Raw genomic sequence first — 18,710 nt, 5'->3', positions numbered from 1 at the left:
GTGGACTTATGAAAAAATTCACTGGGGCTGTATTTGTGATTGGGCACAATGTGAGAAAGTCACATGACTCTTGCTGTTCTGGTTTAGGAGAAAAATAATCTGTGGGAAAAAAATTCCATTATTATTATTATTCTTTATTATTTTGGTGGCCAGATTGAAGCCACTTTTGACCCTCTGAATGTTAACAACAAGTCAATTTTATTGCACCCAAAATTTAAGACTGGTGTAAAAAAAAATTTTTTTTGACCTCTGTTTATAAAAATATTGAAAAATGACCCGGTAGCGCCCCCTAAAACTTGAATGCATTTTTTTTTTTTTTACAAAGTTTGACCTAGACATTTGAAATTTGGCACATACATCCTCCTTGACATACTGATCAAAAAAGCCAATAACAACATACCTCCATCTGCAGCTATGTTACCGTGGAAACATAATAAATGTGCCATTGAAATGAATGGAGTTCAGAGTACTGCACTTTGTTGTAGACTAAATAGATGCTCTACACTAATCCAACTATGGCCTAAAATTCAAGGTTGGTGAAAAATTTTGTATTTTCATGTGCAAAAAAAAAAAAATCTTTCAAAATAGCACCACCTCCAAAATCAAAATGCATTACGGCAATGAGAGACCTTTTTCATTGTAGACAAATGAAATTTGATACAAACATAGAACATGTCAAGTCAAGTAAAAAAATTATATTATGACCCCCACCCTAAACCCTACAGGAAGTCGGCCATTGTGGGCAGAAACCAATTTTTTTTAAATTTTAACTCTCACATTTGGATTTTTTACGCCGTAGATTTTCATTCAAGAAACTTGCAAAATGGTCACAATGAACTAGACCCATGTGGGATTATGGGCTACTCTCTTGGATTTTGGTAAGTCATAAAATGTGGGTTTGGCCAACATGTAAACAAAAATGGTGTTTTTAGGTGGTGTTAGTATTAAATTAAGCATATCTCAAACACGCACTGTCCTATTGCCTTGCATTAATAAACATTTTGGTCACAATAATCATCTGAATGAAATAATAGAACATTTACATAGCTGAGATATTCCATTCCTTGAAATTTTTAATGGGACCCCCCCAAAAAAATGACTTTGTCAAAAACATTTGAAATTTGGCATGGACATCCCTATTACCATACTGAATGAAAAAGCCAGTGAGAACATACCTCTATTTGCAAGTAGGTTACCATGGCAACGCCTGATATTTCTCATTAAAATACATGGGTTTTTTGTCAACTGGGATGAAAAAATGACTTTGTCATAGACCATTGAAATTTGGTACACATACTCCCCATATCATACTGAACAAAAAAGACAATAAAGACAATGTCTGAAATGCTCTCATTGGAATGAGTGGAGTAGTATTACTCAGTCACTGATTTTGGGGGGAGGGGCGATGTAACCATCAGGGCACTCTAAGTTTGTGTACCAGTATCTACTACTCTTGTACCAATGAAAATTTTAAATTCCAACTTTACAGTAATTTAAGACAAAAATTGTATTCTGTAAATTACAAGCTGCAAGCAGTAAAATATGCAGCCAAAAACGGTAATGGAGCAGCAGAAAGAAAGTTTGGAGTGAATGAGAAACTTCTGAGGGATTGGCGAAAAGCAGAGGTTATTCTTATTTAGCTTTTAGCCCGCGATTAGCAGGCAGTTACACCTCCAAGCCCAGGTAATTGCCAAGGAGATGAATATATGAAATGACTTTGCAGGAGGACCTTCTTGGTGTTACTGCTTCATGCAGCACAACCACCTCTCTGTCAAAGCTAGGACAACGACGTCCCAAAAACTTCCAGCAGATTTCCAGCCAAGGTCGACAGTTTCTGTGACTTCTTTGAAAAGCAAGTAACTGAAACAGATCATATTAACATGGACGAGGTCTCCCTTACGTTTGACATCCCCATGGGCCGAAGTGTCACAGAGAAAGGACAAAAGAGCGTAAATATAGTGACAACTGGTCATGAGAAATCACACTTCACAGTTGTGCTGTCATGTTGTGGAGATGGATCAAAGTTGCCACCCATGATCATTTTCAAACAAAAATACATGACAAAAAATTAAATCCCCTTCCGTTGTTGTGGCCATGAATGAGAAATGGTGGATGGATCAAGAAATTATTAACTTTTGGCTTACAAAGTGCTACACTAAGCATCCGGATGGACTTTAGAGCATATTGTCTCCAGTTTCAGCTGAAACTATCCTATTCAGCCCTTAATGACCCTGCTATTGTTCTCTTTCTTCTGGGTCTGAGGATGGAGTGATTATGTCCTGTTTAAGGAAGGATTCCCTTTCCTAACAAAAAAAAAAGTCAAGATCTGGAGCCCTTTACTGCACATATTAATGCAGGGGATCCAAAGAAAGTTGTTACCATCCCTTACACAGCGGGTGTGTGTGAAAAACTTCAGAGACTTTTCAGACCGTATGAGAATCCGGTCTTTTTCAAACCTACAAACACTTAAAGACAAAAACTGGTTCACCTAAAGGACAAAACCCTGAGCCATAAACAAAGTAATGTGGTCTAATCCATTCAGTGTAGTGAAGAGTGCAGTGAGCGTTACACTGGAGAAACTAAACAGCTACTTCATAAGAGAATGTACCAACACTGGAGTAAGAGGTCCTCAGGACCACAGTCTGCTGTTCATCTCCATCTCAAAGACACTAACCACTCCTTTGAAGACAGTGAATTTCAGATCTGAGCCAGAGAAAAGAAATGGTTTGAGAGGAGAGTTAAAGAAGTATTTTTGTTAGGAAGGAGAATCCTTCCTTAAACAAGAATGGGGGCCTGAGACAAAATCTCTCCCCCATCCATCCTCAGACCCAGAACAAAGAGAACAATAGCAGGGTCGTTAAGGGCTGAATAGGGTAGTTTCAGATCAAACTGGAGACAATAGATGTTTACAGCTTTAGTGTAAGGCAGTGGCCACCAGCAATCTGACCAGAACTGAAGAAGCAGCTTTGGAAGAGCAGCGAAATGTCTTTACTCTTAAAACGATTTGTCCAGTTGATGGATCTAAACTTCATCTTTTGCTATGGATCAGGCCTGGACGACTGAGGGTTTACACAGACAGTTCAAAGATAAATAAAACGTTTTCAACTCCATACCTTGCATAATCCCTGGAGGCTTAACCACAGTACTCCAGTCACTTGACATCTCCATGAACCGAAGCAAGGCAAGGCAGTCTTGGGTTACCTTTGGGAGCAGTGGATGATGGATGGAGAGCACAGCTTCATGGCAACTGGGAGGATGCGCCATGCAACTTTTCTACAAGCCATCGAATGGATCGACAAAGAATGGACTTTAGTGACAATGGAAACCATCCTGTTGGGATTTAGAAATGCTGGAATAATTGGAACTGGAAGTGATGACAGCCATGCAGAAGAGGAAGTGGTGCTTCATATACCTCCGGAGTGGGTGGAGTTGTTTAGAAGTGACATGGAGGATGAAGAATTCAATGGTTTTAGTGAGTTGGAGTGAGATCCAGAGTAAACTTGTTAGCTTGTTTTAAACGCTTTAGTTATCTGATTAACTGTTAATATCTTACGTTAACATACTGGAAACGTATTTAGTTTGATGTCTATGCTTCATGTCACTGAATAAATATAAATGTGTTATATTAGCATGCTGTACTGCTATTCAGTCTGTTGTTCTCTATTTTATTGTTATCATTATAACTTTGGCTCCCCTGGTATCTTTGCCAATGCCCTTCTGTACTGTGCTCATGTATTGATTCATGGGCCCACTTATCTTAGCCGCGATGATGCCTGAGATTGGCCGGTCTCCTTGGTGGGTCTGCTCTGGTGTTATTACCCTGCCATTGAGCGTACACTTTTGGTTGTGTTGTGAACAGACGGTTTATTCGTCTGGTTTCATTATCTCATGTGTACAGTTTCCAGTGCTTCAGGTATGGGCATCTGGCAATACCTTTTGAGTATTTGTTTTTTTTTGCATTGCACCTCTCTGGGCCTCTGACAGTTGCCTTGATTTTAGCCTCTAACCGTCATTTCCATGGTGGGTATTGTTTCTCATGGCTCCCATGGTTGCTCTTATAGCCAAGCATCTCTAGAATCACTGCTGCTGAAGTGCATTAATGTGATAGTCGCTCTCAACGTTGCATTCACATCTTCTACAAGACTTTCAGATGGTGCTTCATTTAGTCTCTGTAACTGGCGTTGGGGTTGCCTTGTGTTCATTCGGTCCATGATCTTATTTTTCAGGTCAGTCGTGGGCTCAGGCTCAGCGTGATACTTACTGGGGCTTCGTAGCCAATCTAGCGTTCAGTGCACTTTATAATCCGGTGCACCTTATGTATGAAAATAGACCCATGCATTGATATATATCGCCTTGTAAACTGGTGCACTTTACAGTCCGAAAAATATAGTATATAATTATATTAAACAAGACTTTTTTGTTTCCATATAACACAGTCCTACATGAGTGCACATACCTTTACACTGGTGCTCGGTGGTCCACTTTCCAGACTCACAGATCACTGAGAATCTTTCCTTTGTACCAGTGGTGCAGGTGAGCATCAGATTTTGGCCATGTGGATATGGGGGTCTTGGGCGAGTCACCATCTCTGCATTTTCAATCTCTGGTGTTGTACATTCAATATCTACACCAACATAAAGTCATACATTTAAAGACGCAGTGTCTGATTTTATTAAAAACTTGAAAAACAGAACTCGTTTGTTTTAAACTGTTTGCAGTTTGAAATAAACAAATACATAAATAAATATTGTGTGATAAAAGTTTTATAATAATGCTTCCATTCTGTTGTTTTGGTTCTCAAGCCAAGTATCCAATCAGAAAGCAGAATGATCTCCTAACTCTGGGTCAGGAAAAGGTACATAGTGTAGCTTTAATGGCTTTTTGATATTTACTTTCACATGATTTTTTGTTCTTCCACACTCCAGAGTCACACTTGATTCTAAAGGTTTCAGTTTCACCAGTGCATCTGAACAGTACAGTGTCACCGTCCTCATATACGTCCCTCTGGGGCTCACGCATCTCTCCATTTGTAAGGCTGGGGTGTGTTGTACATGGAGGCCCTACAGAAACACAATACACAAAGTGTGTGTTAGACTTAGCATTCCAGTAAAACATAGTTTATATTTAAGATTTTACAAAAAAAAAAAAAAAATCTCTTCTAGATTGTTAAAATTTTAATGTTTATCATTTTATTTCCTGGTTAGACACAAGCAGCACATTTGCCATATGTAGAGATAACTCCATGACTGTTACCTGGCAACCATAATGTAAACAAAGGTCAAAACTTGTCTGCACAATAGTTATGTTTAGACTGATAAAAATAATTACCACACATTAAATTTGTTAAATGGACGTTTAAACTAACAGAAAAATGTTCCTGCATTTTAGATGGAAGTTTCTGTGTTTATGACACCGGTGGAGAGATTCCACGTTGAACTCATCACTTCTTCCTGTATTTTTGTATTTTTTTTTCAAATATTTTCATCCACAAACTGCTATGTAACTGATGTAAAACTATAATAAATATTTAGCACAAATACCATGCACCAAACCAAGCACTAATTACAAAAACAGGAAAACCATATATATAAACATATAAACTTTGTCAATGCTGCTCTCTATAGACATGGCTGAAGTTTACCTTTACACTGTCCAGCTGAGCCGAGCCATCTTCCATTGTAACACTGAATGTAAAAGTTTGTTCTAGGTTCATAGGTGCATTGAAAATTAACGCTCTCATAGTTGTCATATTTTTCTTTTAGTGGATAAGTACTCTCAGCATTTTCATAAGTAGGTGTTGTGCAGCGTCTTTCTGGAAAACAGGAGGTAGCCAAGTTAGTTACAGAAAAGCATTTGTGCACTTTTGAGTGAACAACAAACTTTAAAATGATCTATACCTGGATATACATGTATTTGAGCAAACTTCGTCTTGCCCCAGTACAGATATATTGTATGAGCAGCTCCTGAGGTCAAAAAGTGCTGCCTGCATCTAATTATTAAGCATTCTATTGTGCAGTAATCAGGAAGTGCATTAGCATGCTAATTGTTTGCATTGCCGTGTCTCAAAACTCTGCTTTGGCCCCTGAAAGTTGTGAAAAGTGCTTGTAAACTCAGTGCATTGAATAATTAGATGATGGAAATGTATAAGGTAAGTGAGAAACTTGGGCCACTGCAAAATGTTTAAAAAAAGTTTTTCACATTTTTAAGATGATAAAAATCAGGTACAGCACCTTTAACTTGAATCGTATTTATGTTACATTTATCTGTAACAATGAGTAATGGTTTTATACATATGACACATATGTCTCAGTATATTTCCTGTAAAAGCTATAGTGATGAATCATAAAAATGTGTGTACAAATATAAAAAGTAGTCCACAGTACCTTTACAAAGAGGATTTGGCTCCCAGCCTTGTCTGGTGCAGGTGGCTCTGCTGCTGGTCGCCTCATAATTTGATCTACACTCATACCATAATGTTTGATCAAGGTCGGCTGAGGTTGTCCAGCGGTTCTCCCACCGGTAAACATGTGGAGCAGATTTCTGACATTTGACCGCTAAAGTACAGACAAGTCAAACACAAGTCCAGTAAAGAATGTTAAGATTAATATTGATACTTTGCAGCTTGATGTCATCAACATTCCCTGGGGGGTGAAGCTAACTAGAGGCACTGCTCTGTCTGAAGCTCTGTGACTCAAATTAAACTTTAATCTGAACTTTGTTTTGACACAATCTCACAACAAAAAACTGACTTAGTTGAAACAACAGTAGGTGAGCTGAGTTGTGCTGTTAAACATCTAGCTAGAATTAGCCAACAGTTTTAAAGTTTGTGACTCTCCCTTTTTGTTGTAAATCAAGCGCCTAAATGGGACCATGGTCCTTCATATTGATCATCACAGGCTCCTGAAAATGTGTTGTTTTAATCAATTTTTCTCAAGATTTAAAAATTTTTTAAAAGTATGTGTGCATCATATCACCATGGTAACTGCTGAACTCCCCCCTCCCCCCCAAGTAACCCCACTGCAAAGTATCAATTTCCAAATACATTTGAAGTATGTGTTACATACGTTTGCACACAGGGTGAAAGTCCCAGTTCCCTGTGGATTGACACATGAGTTGAGCTGACTGAAGCTCAGGCCTCTTCACCCACTTCTTATCTCCACACGAGACGCTCAATGTTTGTCCAGGGGTAAAAATATTTTGTCCCTGAGGACGGTAAGTAGTGCCCACCGGTGGGTAAGTGTCCACTTTACATGTTACAGCTAAAAGAAATCAGAAAGATGTTATTACTGAAGGTATTTGTTTTAACAGATGTGTTATTTGGTTAGTGCTTGATTCGGCTCCAGAGGGATAGAAGCTCAAATGTAGCTCTGGTTGCTTTATAAATATAACTTTCAAAGTTTGCTGACTTACTTATGAAATCAGACTTAACTGTGTTCTGCTCTATTTTCTAATATTTATTAGCAGTTTAAATAGCCTAGATAATATTCACTGACTTCGAACGAGAATTTCAGAATTTAATTTACAGTACATATGACAGGTTAGACTACTCATTTCACTAAAACATAGTAAACATTATATATTAGACTTTTACTAAAAATCTTCCCCTAATTCTTGTCTTTTAATTTTGGTGAAGTGATTTGTCAGTGCCAAAACGGTGCCACTTCATGTAAGATTTCAAATCTATTGATTTGAACAGGCCTAAAATGTTATTTTTCATGGTTTATTTTATGGTGTATGTTAAGATAAGGCTTGTAAGTGACAAATTATTTTTTAAAGCAACTTCTGCTGTTAACTACCAAAACATTTGCCAAACTCTAACCTTAACCATTTTCCTCACCTTAACCTTAACTATAAGCCGTCTCCTAACTTTAAAAAAATGACCCTGTTCCTAAACTTTGTCACTGCAAATGACCATTCAGAGCCAACCGTCCCTCCTGACCCAACAGTCTCACATTAACCTTTGAATGTGTTACTTACGTTCACACTGAGGCGTGGGGGTCCACTGAGCTGACTGGCCCTGTTTAAGACACAGTGAAGGTCTCTCATCCACCTGTTTATAGCCGCTAACACAGGTGTATCTCAAGACCTCTCTCTCCTTGTACACCTCTTTCTCACCTTCCACTTGGAAATGGTTCAACTCCGGCTTTCGACAAGATATTTCTGTAAAACAATTCCAATGCATGTTTTGGTTATTAATAGAGAGGTGTTTAATTTTCTCGTGATTACAGTACATATGACATGGACTACTCATTTCACTAAAAGATAGTTTAACATCATTATATTTAAGATTTTACTAAAAATCTTCCTCTAATTCTTATATTTTTCTTTTTCTTGTCTAATTCTTTCTTTTTGGTGAAGTCTATAATTTTACTTCCTGGTTGGACATGACAGCAGTCAGTAGATATTACATATGTAGAGGTATTTTAATAACTGTTACCTAGCAACCACAATTAGACTAATACAAATAAATGACAAGTTTAGACTGTCAGAAATGGAAATATTTTTGGATTTTTCTGTGTTAATGACATAGGTAGAGGTTTTAGAACTCACTGCTACTTCCTGTATTTTTGTACTTTTCTTCTCAACTTTTTTCCCCCAAACTCCCACTTAACTAGTAAAACTAAGATAAATATTTACCACAGGTGCTATGTGCAATGTTTAACACACAAACCCTACATGTTTAGGCTGAGTTTTTCTCTCAAACAGAAAACATTTTGTGACGTCATGTGGTTAAACGGGAAGTTTAACTGCGTTTTTAAACTCGATACACCTTCAATAAAATAATTTGTATCATTGATTTCAACCCTGGAATTGCCAGTTTCTACTGAACTAAAAGTAAAATGTAGCTGTTAACATCACAAGGTGGAACAGAGTGTTGGTGATGTAGACACACTAATAAACCAGCATTACTCAAAGACATGTGCGAATTAAACAAAACAAAACCCCAAGTAGCAAAAGACAAAGTTTAAATCTATCAAATGAACAAATCATTGTAAGACTGAAGACGTTTCGCTGCTCGTCCAAGCCGCTTCTTCAGTTCTGGTCAGAATGCTGGTGGCCACTGCCTTATATCTGTCTGAAGGGAGGGGCTAACTACACTGAAACTGTAAACATCTATTGTCTCCAGTTTCAGCTGAGACTAACCTATTCAGCCCTTAACGACCCTGCTATTGTTCTCATTGTTCTGGGGATGGATGGGGGGTCTCAGGCCCCCATTCCTGTTTAAGGAAGGATTCTCTTTCAAAAACAAAAATAGCTTCTTTAAGTCTCCTCTCAATCCATTTGTTTTCTCTGGCTCAGATCTGAACCTCACTGTCTTCAAAGGAGTGGTTAGTGTCTTTGAGATGGAGATGCACAGCAGACTGTGGTCCTGAGGAGCTCTTACGCCAGTGTTGGTACATTCTCTTATGAAGTAGCTGTTTAGTTTCTCCAGTGTAACGCTCACTGCACTCTTCACTACACTGAATGGATTAGACCACATTACTTTATTTATGGCTTGGGGTTTTGTCCTTTCATTTGATGTGACCTCTCTTTTCACGTGTATCCCCACATCAGTAGTGGTGGAGACAGCAAAGAGAAGGCTTCTGCACAAAACTGACGCTGGACCAAATCTGCAAACTGCTGGAATACTACATATTTCCAGTTTAGAGAAAACTTCTACAGGCAAATCCACGGCTGTGCCATGGGCTCACCGGTCTCTCCTATTATGGCTAATTTATACACGGAACAATTTGAACAGGAGGCTTTGGCCTCATTTCCAGGCTCCACCCAAACATTGGTATATGTGGATGACAACTGGACTAAAATCAGATTTCAAGATCTGGAGCCTTTTACTGCACATATTAATGCAGTGGATCCAAACATCAAGTTCACACAGAAGCCAAGGAGAACAAACTGGCCTCCAGGACTGTTTTTGAGGAGGTAACAACATTATAACATGGCTTAAAGCTCACAAGAGTCAATTTTCTGTAAGATCTCACCTTTACATTTGGGCGGTTTATTATTCCATTGTCCATTATCGTTACAGATAATCTGACTTGGACCAATCAGTTCGTCCCCTCGTTCTCTGCAGCTGAACTGAATCACGCTGCCAGCGGTGGGTTGCTCTATGAACCCATGTATCATGATGTTATCATCCACTGTCAACGGCTCGCACGAAATCGCTGAGAAAAAAAGTTTTACTTTGGTTACTGGCAGAATATTTAAAGCACATTTGACAGATAAATACATTTTTGTAATTATTACTTGGTTTGGTGGAATAGTGGTGATTTTACAGTGAAGTGGCAGTTTGTGAAGAAAAATATATAACAAAATGTTGGAAAACACAGGAAGTAGCAGTGAGTCTAAAACTGTCATCAATTCCATCCAAAATGCAGAGAGATGTCATTATTTTATTTTATTTTTTTGTCAAATCATAGCTGTGTAATTTAGACATGTTTTGGTCTTTTTTCACATCATGGTTGCTAGGCAACATACCTTTTACATATGTCATATCTGCTGCCCATGTCCAACCAGAAAGTAAAATAACCTTCACAAAAATGACAAAACTAAAAACACTAGGCAAGATTTTTTGTCAAATTTTAAATATAATGATGTTAACTCGATAACTCGACTTCGATAAATCTCCCATATGCACAAAAAAAATGTGCATTTGACAGGTTAACTAATTTCACTAAAAATAGTTAGTATGTTTATCATTTTACTTCCTGGTTGGCAATCAGCAGGTTTCAGATGATGCAGCTAAAATTGATATTGTTAAAATGCAGACTTTTGTTGTAACACAGTGAGTTCTTGGGTCTAGTCACTAATAGAAATGATCAGGTTGAGCATTTGAATTTACATTTTGGATACTTCATGCCAAAGTACAATGTGATCAATAGGCAAAACTGACTCTCGCCTCCATCTGGAAGTACGACGTTAGCAAGTTGTAGGATTCAAATCAATTCATTTTATTTTTGTAACGCCCAAAATCACAACAACAGTTGTCTCGAAGGGCGTTCATGTTTTGGTTGATGGGGGAAACCGGAGTACCCTGAGGAAACCCATCCAGACACGGGGAGAAACATGAAAAACTCCACACAGAAAGGCCTGGTGACCCGGGGATCGAACCAAACCTTCTTGCTGTGAGGCATGAGTGATGGCACTCAGTCACCGTGCTGCCTACACACAGGATCTGAAAACCACCAATAGAAGTATGTCCATAACTGTTACCTGTTTTGTCTCTGTATTTTAGATGGAATGTTAGGTGTTGATGATACAGATAGAGGTATTTTTAGGCAGCAAAACTACTTCCTTCTCAACTTTTTTTTCACCAACTGCCACAAAAAAACAACACAAATTAACACATAGTAAACACTGAGTTGTACTGCCTTTGCGTTTTCATCACATAGTCATAATATTACATTTACTTTTGTATTATATTAGAACGTGGTTGCATTTTGTGTTTTAGTCGTTTTCCTCTTACGTTCACACACGGGTAGATGCCCATCCCAGCCTGTTTGAAGACAGTTACGAGTGCTTGTATAACTGGTCATTTGATAACTGCAACAGACAAGCACATATTTTAACTGTAGAAGTGCAAAGCCAAGACCAATGTAACTTCACGGGAACCAAATGTTACCAAAAGACATCCATTATTATAGCCTTTAGAGTGGGGGTGGGCAATACTGACAAAAAATCAGTCCTGGTTCAGTCCTGGTGTCGTATTGGTATGATTTTATTTTTACTCTTGGTTTATTCCTGGTTTAGTCCTGGTTTAGTCCTAGTTTACTCCTGGTTAATCACGGTTTAGTCCTAGTCCTAGTTTAGTCCTGGTTTAGTCCTGGTTTAGTTCTGGCTCAGTCCTGGTTTACTCCCGGTTTAGTCCTGGTTTACTCCTGGTTTAATCAGGGTTTAGTCCTGGTTTAGTTCTAGTTCAGCCCTGGTTCAGTGGACACATCTACAGCCTGTCCATTTTAGACCTGGTTTAGTCTTGCTTTAGCCTTGGTTCATTCTTGGTTTAGTCCTGGTGTGGTATTGGTATGATTTAATTTTTTTTTTTTTTAATATTTTATCTTTTATTTTATTTTTTTCCTGGCTTAGTCCTGGTTTAGTCGTGGTTTAGTCCTGGTTTAGTCGTGGTTTAGTCCTGGTTTAGTCCTGGTTTAGTTCTAGTTCAGCCCTGGTTCAGTCGACACATCTACAGCCTGTCCAGTTTAGTCCTGGTTTAGTCTTACTTTAGCCTTGGTTCAGTCCCGGTTTAATCCCGGTTTCTCCCCGTCTACTATATATATTAATACTGTCTAAATGACGCTATTCGGTATTATGGCAATCGATCACAAAACTGCACGAAATTTATATGCCTAAATGCCAAGATAAGACCGTCCATATCAAAACAAATATGTCTGCTTACAAGGCAAAAAAAGAAAGGAAAAAATATATCGGAGGCTGAAAAACATCACGTGTCATTGAGAAAAATAATTAATTAATTGATTGCACGGTACTGTCTGAATCTGGCTTGAGGCGAGATAGAGGGTGAGGTGACCAGGCTGACAGCCCTCTGTATAAAAAAAATACAGAAAGATATCATTCTGAACTCTAACCAAAAGTGTATTATGGTTTCTTCTTACCCTTTGTGGCAGGTGTAACGAACTTGGGATCCAAAGACGTAGTCATCTCCAGAGGACAATGCGAAATCGGCAAACTGGACATCACCAGGGTGGCCACAGGAAATCGCTTCAAACACACAAAGACTCAACATATTAAAGGTTACAGAGATTAGCAAGTAAGACTCAAGCAAGATTAAACAAATATTTGGGTGAAAATACAAAGAAAGAGTGACTTTGAAGACATATTATGATTTGAAGTAAATGTAATTAAAAGCAGAAAGCATGAAATAATGGATAAAATCTGACAATTTACAAGGGTAGAGCTCAAAAATGAGGTGAGGTGCGCGCGGAGGCCAAGGTGAGGTGCGCGCGGAGGCCAAGGTGAGGTCCCTTCCCACCCCTTGCGATCACAGAGTGCACGCCACGGCAAAGATCCTGCCTCTCATCCCTGGGTACATGACTCCTCCCCCCAAAATCAGCATCTATATGTTACTACTCCATTCTTTTCAATGAGACTATATCTGACATTGTCACGCCTGCACAGTTGGAAATAGAGGCATGTCCTTATTGGCTTTTTTGTTCAGTACGATGTGTGGAATATGTGTATCAGATTTCAATAGTTTATGACAAACAAACTTTTTTCATCCAAGTTAACCAAAGCCCATGTATTCCTAGGACAAATGTTGGACGTTGCCAGGGCAATACGATTGCAAATAGAGCTACGTCCTCATTGACGTTTTGATCAGTATGGCAAGAAGGATCTGTGCGCCAAATTTCAATTGTCTATGAGAAACTTTGTAAAAACGTGGAGTTGTTAGGGGGCGCTACAGAGTCATTTTTCAATATTTTTTACGGGGATTTCAAAAGACAACATTTTCACCAATCTTGAATATAGGAGTTGAATAAAATTGACTTTTTGTTAACATTTAGGGGGTCAAAAATAGCCTCAATTCAGCCATAAAAATAATAATAATAATGGAATTTTTTTGACTCAATATTTTTTCTACTACATCATAAAAGCTAGAGTCATGTTTTCACATGTAAAATTTTACATTTTGTTGAAAATTCACCATGACCAGACCCAAAGTCATATTCAAAATGTAATTGATAATGTTTAATTGCACATGGGTTTAGTGGGTTTTGGCCAAATTTAAAGTGTTTGCAGTGAAAATTGTGCGAGGTGATGTCCTGTCCCACTTCCTGCACAGTTTAGGGCGGGGTCATAATATCAGGTTTTGTCATGTCTTGAAATTATATTTTCAAGGAGAGTTTCAGATTTTTACGTTTAATTTTTTCAGGTCAGGCTCCCATTGGCCCCATGAAAATCAAAGTTTGAGGTGGCGCTACTGAGTCTTATTATTCGATTCTATTAGTCTATTATTTTTTTCTAGGGGTCTTCGGTCAAAATTAGAGCTAATTGAGTTCTGATTTTTGATACTTGTCACTGGCATGTTGAGTCATGTTTATTACTTGATTTTTTTTAATTTTCTGAGCTCCAGACACAGTTTTAACTGGTCACTGACTGGGACGTCCAAGGCTCGAGTCACATAAATTGGTACCCAAACTGACCAGTGTGCCACATTATCATATTTAAAGCACAGCAAGAAACACAAATGTTCAAATCGTGTAATTTGTCAAAATACAATTTTTGTCATGTTGTGGAAAGAAAAATCAAAAGTTTTACATTTTATAAATGAAGTGGGTCATGTAAAATGCTAGACACATGCTTCACTCACCTGAACAGAGGTTTCCTTGCGGACTCCATTTTCCATTGTTGCAGGTGAGTTTGAAGAAGCCTCTGTAGCCGACTTTGCAGGGCACTCTCACACTGTCCCCACTGGCATAGTTCTCCCTCAAATTACTTGTCTCAAAGTTTTCATCGAAATGCCCAGAGTCTTTAAAACTCGTCAGTGTGCAACCTGGAGGAAAAAGAAAAATGTCAAGTTATTAGATCGAATTGTGATTTTTCAAACAAGCATTGCGTTAGATTTGTGATTCATGTTTTAATAATAGGATTCTGTTCAAAGTTCACATTTTAAACTTGTTCAAAAGAATTGACGAAAAGACTGAAATATAACCTGACAAACTAATATAAGAATGACATTTCAGAATATGTTTGTACAGATCTAAACTACAGGGTTAGTAGTTTTTATGCAGAATAAGACAGGAGGTTTTGTTGTTTGTGTAAGAAAACTGCAGCCTTAGCGATTTGCTAATAGACAAATATAACAAAATGGGTAAAAGATATTCTGTCAATCCAGCAGCAGAAATGTCTTTTAATGTATTAGTTGAGGTGACAAAAAAGTGCAGAAATGTTGCATTACATTTTAATTTATAGTAATCAGTAATCTAATTACTTTTTAAATAAACTAATCAGAGTAGTAATTAGATTAGTTTTGCAGAATAATCTGACCAGTGACCACGATTAGATTTGAGCTGAAGAGGGTTGACTCATTACCTTGGCATTGTTATTTGGAAGTTTACAGTTTAGTTACAATTCATTTCATATCCTAATCCTGATCCTAACACATGAATTAGTAGTAACTCAGTAACTACTAGTGAATCATTCTTAAAAAATAAACTATTACTTATTATGTTAAGTCTTTGCTCATGCTTTTTAAGGCTATAAATAGTGTAGTTATTATAAAGTGTTACCCACACCGATATCGGATCATTCAGATATTATTAAAATATAAAACTATACCACATTTTTTACTCATATAATTCATATTTTTGCCTTACCTTGAGCACACACAGTGGTCAGTAAGCACATCCATAACAGGAGGCCCAGGCACTGGTTTAAAACATGCATTTTGTCTTCATTCACAACAGGGACTGGATCGCCTCAGAGCAGACGGCTCGACTGGTCTCAGCAAAAATAAACTGCGGATGAAGTAATTGTTCAGTTTTTTTTACGCAATGATCCACTCACCCAAATGGACGGGAAGCAGAGAACGGGAAGTGTACCAAGGATAATTAGAAGAGTTTTTGAACATAACTTTTTTGTTTGGCTTTTTTAAATAAAATGTGGCTTCCCAAATACAATTTGATAAGCATTACCGTAAATTAAATAATGTATTTGTTTATTTTGAAATAGCTACAGACAAGGTCTATTCCAGTAAGGGTTTGTTTGTGCTCTAGTAATGATTGTCAAAAATCTATTAGGTAAATAAACTGCAATACTTTTGTGGTGCAAAGTCAGCCATCTGCAGCATCGAGAGGTGGGTGGAGTAAGCGAAAATTGTTCCTTCAATATTCAATAATATTACTCAAGCAGCAGTGCAAAGTAGTGGTCCAAGAAATTGCTCAAGAGGAAAAATGTATTTGGGAAAACTTAAGAGTAACTTATAGAGTAACTGTTGGGATTCAACATCTTCAATATCACTACATGTAACCCTTTAAAAAAATAAATACTTGTGTGAAATACTTTTAATTTTTACTCTTAAAGTATATTTTTAAACAGGCACTTCAATATTTTTACTTGCATAGATTTTTTCATGTGATACTTTTACTTGAGTAACTTTTTACCTCTGTATCTGTACTTTTACGTACCTTGAATGTGAATACTTCATCCACCGCTGGAAAAGTTACATAGCGCACAGTAAACATAGTACATAGTAAAACCAGTGGAGATACTTAACCTCATTACATTGCTGCAATACTGTAAACACACAATGCACTGACCTTTTGATATACAAAGTACATTCTATTCTGAAATTTAGATCACATCAGATTAAGCAATGTGCAAACATGACTGTGTTTGTCTAAAATAAACAAAAACAGAAGGTAATTACAGAGGAGTGCCTTCCAAATTAAAATGTAATATCCTGGTGCCCACAGTGGTTTGAAAACAGGAAATTCCTAAGAACGTTTTGGAAATTTTTGGAACTTACCTTAAAGTCACTGAATTATCTGCAAGTAGAACACACATACTGTAACTGGAGCGCTTCTCTTCTATCTTGAATCTCTATCATCCTAAATGTTAGCCTAAAACAATTACTAAACCATCTAACAATATATATTTTTGTTGTTTTGTGTCAGAATGGGGTGTCATTTCCAAACATTTAATTTCCAAACAGCAAAAATCATGGAATATGGCAAATCCACATAAACAGGAAGCAGGGGGCGCTAGACTTTAAGACGAAAGCGGAAGTAGACTCATGTCATTAGGCTATAGTTAGCAGTGACCTGTCCGAGGTAAAAAAGAGTAAAATTAACTGATTTTATAATTCAAATGTGGTATAATTTACGGTTCCATCACTGATTAATTTGTTGATTTCTCTTTCTTTGTGTTTTCAGCAGGAGAACAGCGTAGGACTTCACTTTAGACGAGCTAAGCTAACACCAGAGCTAGCACGCAAGCTAACTTTGACTGTAAACAATGCTGGGTCGTATGCTGTACTCGCTCCTGAACAACCTCCAGGTAGGGATGTCAAAATGATTAGGTTAATCGATAATAATAATCGACAATATAATCATAAAGAGCTAAAGAAATGATCATAATATTGACAATTTTAGAAGCAAAAGTAAGTCGTTTTCATTCAGTCTTTATCTGGCTGTTTATGTCACATTAACCATCAGGTCACATGCTGTCAGAGGGGGGTAGAGTAGCCAAAAATTATACTCAAGTAAGAGTTATGTTACTTCAAATTAATCTTATTCAAGTAGGAGTACAAAGTAGTGGTCCAAAGTATGTGTCAAGTAAGAGTAAAAAAGTATTTGGAAAACAAACTATTCAAGTAAGGCTAACTTAAATAGTGTTGGGACGTAACCTCTGATTTATAATTGATGTAAATGGAAGGTCAAGACATTAAATAATAATAATAAAATGTGCTATTTTTAAGGGATAGACACAAACATGAGAAAAACTAAATCATATCTGAAGGAGCAGTGCAAGAAACACAAATGTTCAATCAGTTCATACTGTCAACATAAAGCTTTTGTCACTAGACATATTCACAGTGGCAAGAGGAACCAAAACTTTTACTCAAGTAAGAGTACTGGTACTTCAATAAAAAAAAAAATGTTACTCAAGTAGGAGTAAAGGTATGCTGCTAGAAAACTATACTATATATGAGTACTATCCACCTCTGCATACTGTAACATGTAAGATAACACACATGAAGAAAATGAAGGATTTCACTGTTTGGTCATGGAATAATTATTAAATTGTGGTGTTTTATTTCTCATAATAACACTAAAATGTATTATTGTTATGCCCCTACCTTCAGGTTGTGGAGAAGCTAGCAGAGTCTCGGCCCATTCGCAGAGCGGCTCAGATCACAGCTTACGCCATCACTAAAGCACAGATTGCAGGGCAGGATGCGACAAGGCGGGTACTCCGGTCCGAGACACTGAAGCAGGTGCGACAGGAGGCCGGTCAGGTGCCGCAGGACATCGGGCAGGTGGGCTCCCGTCTCAAGAGAGTGGGAGATACGTTCATAAATGAGGTGAAAGAGGGGCTAAAGGATGGCTCCAGGCACATCAAGAAATAAGAAATATATGGACAAGAACTGTGATTACATACTGTCCTGTGGCGGTGTGACTGGACACAACAAAATCTATGTTTCACTGTGTGGAGGATATTAATTTATATAATAGATTTATCATTTTAATAAAGGAATGGGGAAACATGCCTAATTCTGCTTGTTTTTTTTGTTTGTTTGTTTTTGCACTGCTCTATTTAACTTTTCTGAAGAGGACTCTTCCAACTTTTTCTCTTCATAGAGGTGTTATTGTTTGGCTCTAAAAGTTCCACTGTATGACATTAAACTTACCTTGCCTGTGGAGGTCTGTGGAGGGGCAGCTCACTCACAATATAGGTATTTTTGAGCAATAAAAATGGAACAGTTCTGATATCTGATTCCACTTCCAGAACTGAAGAAGCGGCTTGGAGGCGCAGGAAAATATCTTCACTCAAAAAAACTTTTTGTCTAGGTGATAGAACAGAATTTTTCTTTTACTATGGACAACTGAGGAATTACACAGACGAGCAAGCGAGATGGATAAGGTTAATGCCTATCTGGAATTCCAAGTAAAGCAATAACATCTCCATAGTGCATCTCTAAGTTTAGCTGACTGGTGTCTCAGAGATGTATGTAACATTCTTGAAATTTTACCCAG

At 37.7% G+C, this 18,710-nt stretch overlaps 2 protein-coding genes across 2 annotated transcripts in view; one reads left to right on the top strand and one right to left on the bottom strand.

Moving 5' to 3' along the window:
* Nucleotides 1-15,486, bottom strand: part of LOC117369904 (complement factor H-like) — a 40,214-nt gene extending 24,728 nt beyond the window's left edge. The window contains exons 1-11 of the mRNA XM_055221553.1: nt 15,330-15,486; nt 14,324-14,506; nt 12,609-12,714; nt 11,465-11,541; nt 9,981-10,163; nt 7,978-8,160; nt 7,065-7,259; nt 6,384-6,554; nt 5,642-5,812; nt 4,893-5,060; nt 4,457-4,624 (exon numbers count right to left, since the gene is read on the bottom strand). Coding sequence (XP_055077528.1) covers nt 4,457-4,624; nt 4,893-5,060; nt 5,642-5,812; nt 6,384-6,554; nt 7,065-7,259; nt 7,978-8,160; nt 9,981-10,163; nt 11,465-11,541; nt 12,609-12,714; nt 14,324-14,506; nt 15,330-15,399 — 1,675 coding nt within the window. The 5' untranslated portion in view covers nt 15,400-15,486. The remainder of the gene's footprint in view (nt 1-4,456; nt 4,625-4,892; nt 5,061-5,641; nt 5,813-6,383; nt 6,555-7,064; nt 7,260-7,977; nt 8,161-9,980; nt 10,164-11,464; nt 11,542-12,608; nt 12,715-14,323; nt 14,507-15,329) is intronic.
* Nucleotides 15,487-16,707: 1,221 nt separating this feature from the next.
* Nucleotides 16,708-18,222, top strand: ncbp2as2 (NCBP2 antisense 2 (head to head)). The gene is made up of 3 exons (XM_033965125.2): nt 16,708-16,784; nt 16,887-17,010; nt 17,819-18,222. Exons 2-3 carry the CDS (start codon nt 16,969-16,971, stop codon nt 18,080-18,082), a joined length of 306 nt encoding a protein of 101 aa, XP_033821016.1. The 5' UTR covers nt 16,708-16,784; nt 16,887-16,968; the 3' UTR covers nt 18,083-18,222.
* Nucleotides 18,223-18,710: the final 488 nt, after the last annotated feature.

This window comes from Periophthalmus magnuspinnatus, chromosome 4 (assembly GCF_009829125.3).
Source record: "Periophthalmus magnuspinnatus isolate fPerMag1 chromosome 4, fPerMag1.2.pri, whole genome shotgun sequence".
NCBI lineage: Eukaryota > Metazoa > Chordata > Actinopteri > Gobiiformes > Gobiidae > Periophthalmus > Periophthalmus magnuspinnatus.
The sequence above is the reverse complement of the archived record's forward strand: the minus strand, read 5'-3'. Positions and strand labels throughout refer to the sequence as shown.

Bases quoted from the DNA above. Each gene is read 5' to 3' on its own strand.
- ncbp2as2 (XM_033965125.2), top strand. From the start codon at position 16,969: ATGCTGGGTCGTATGCTGTACTCGCTCCTGAACAACCTCCAG. The intron at 17,011-17,818 runs GTAGGGATGTCA...CCCTACCTTCAG, and splicing joins CGCTCCTGAACAACCTCCAG to GTTGTGGAGAAGCTAGCAGA.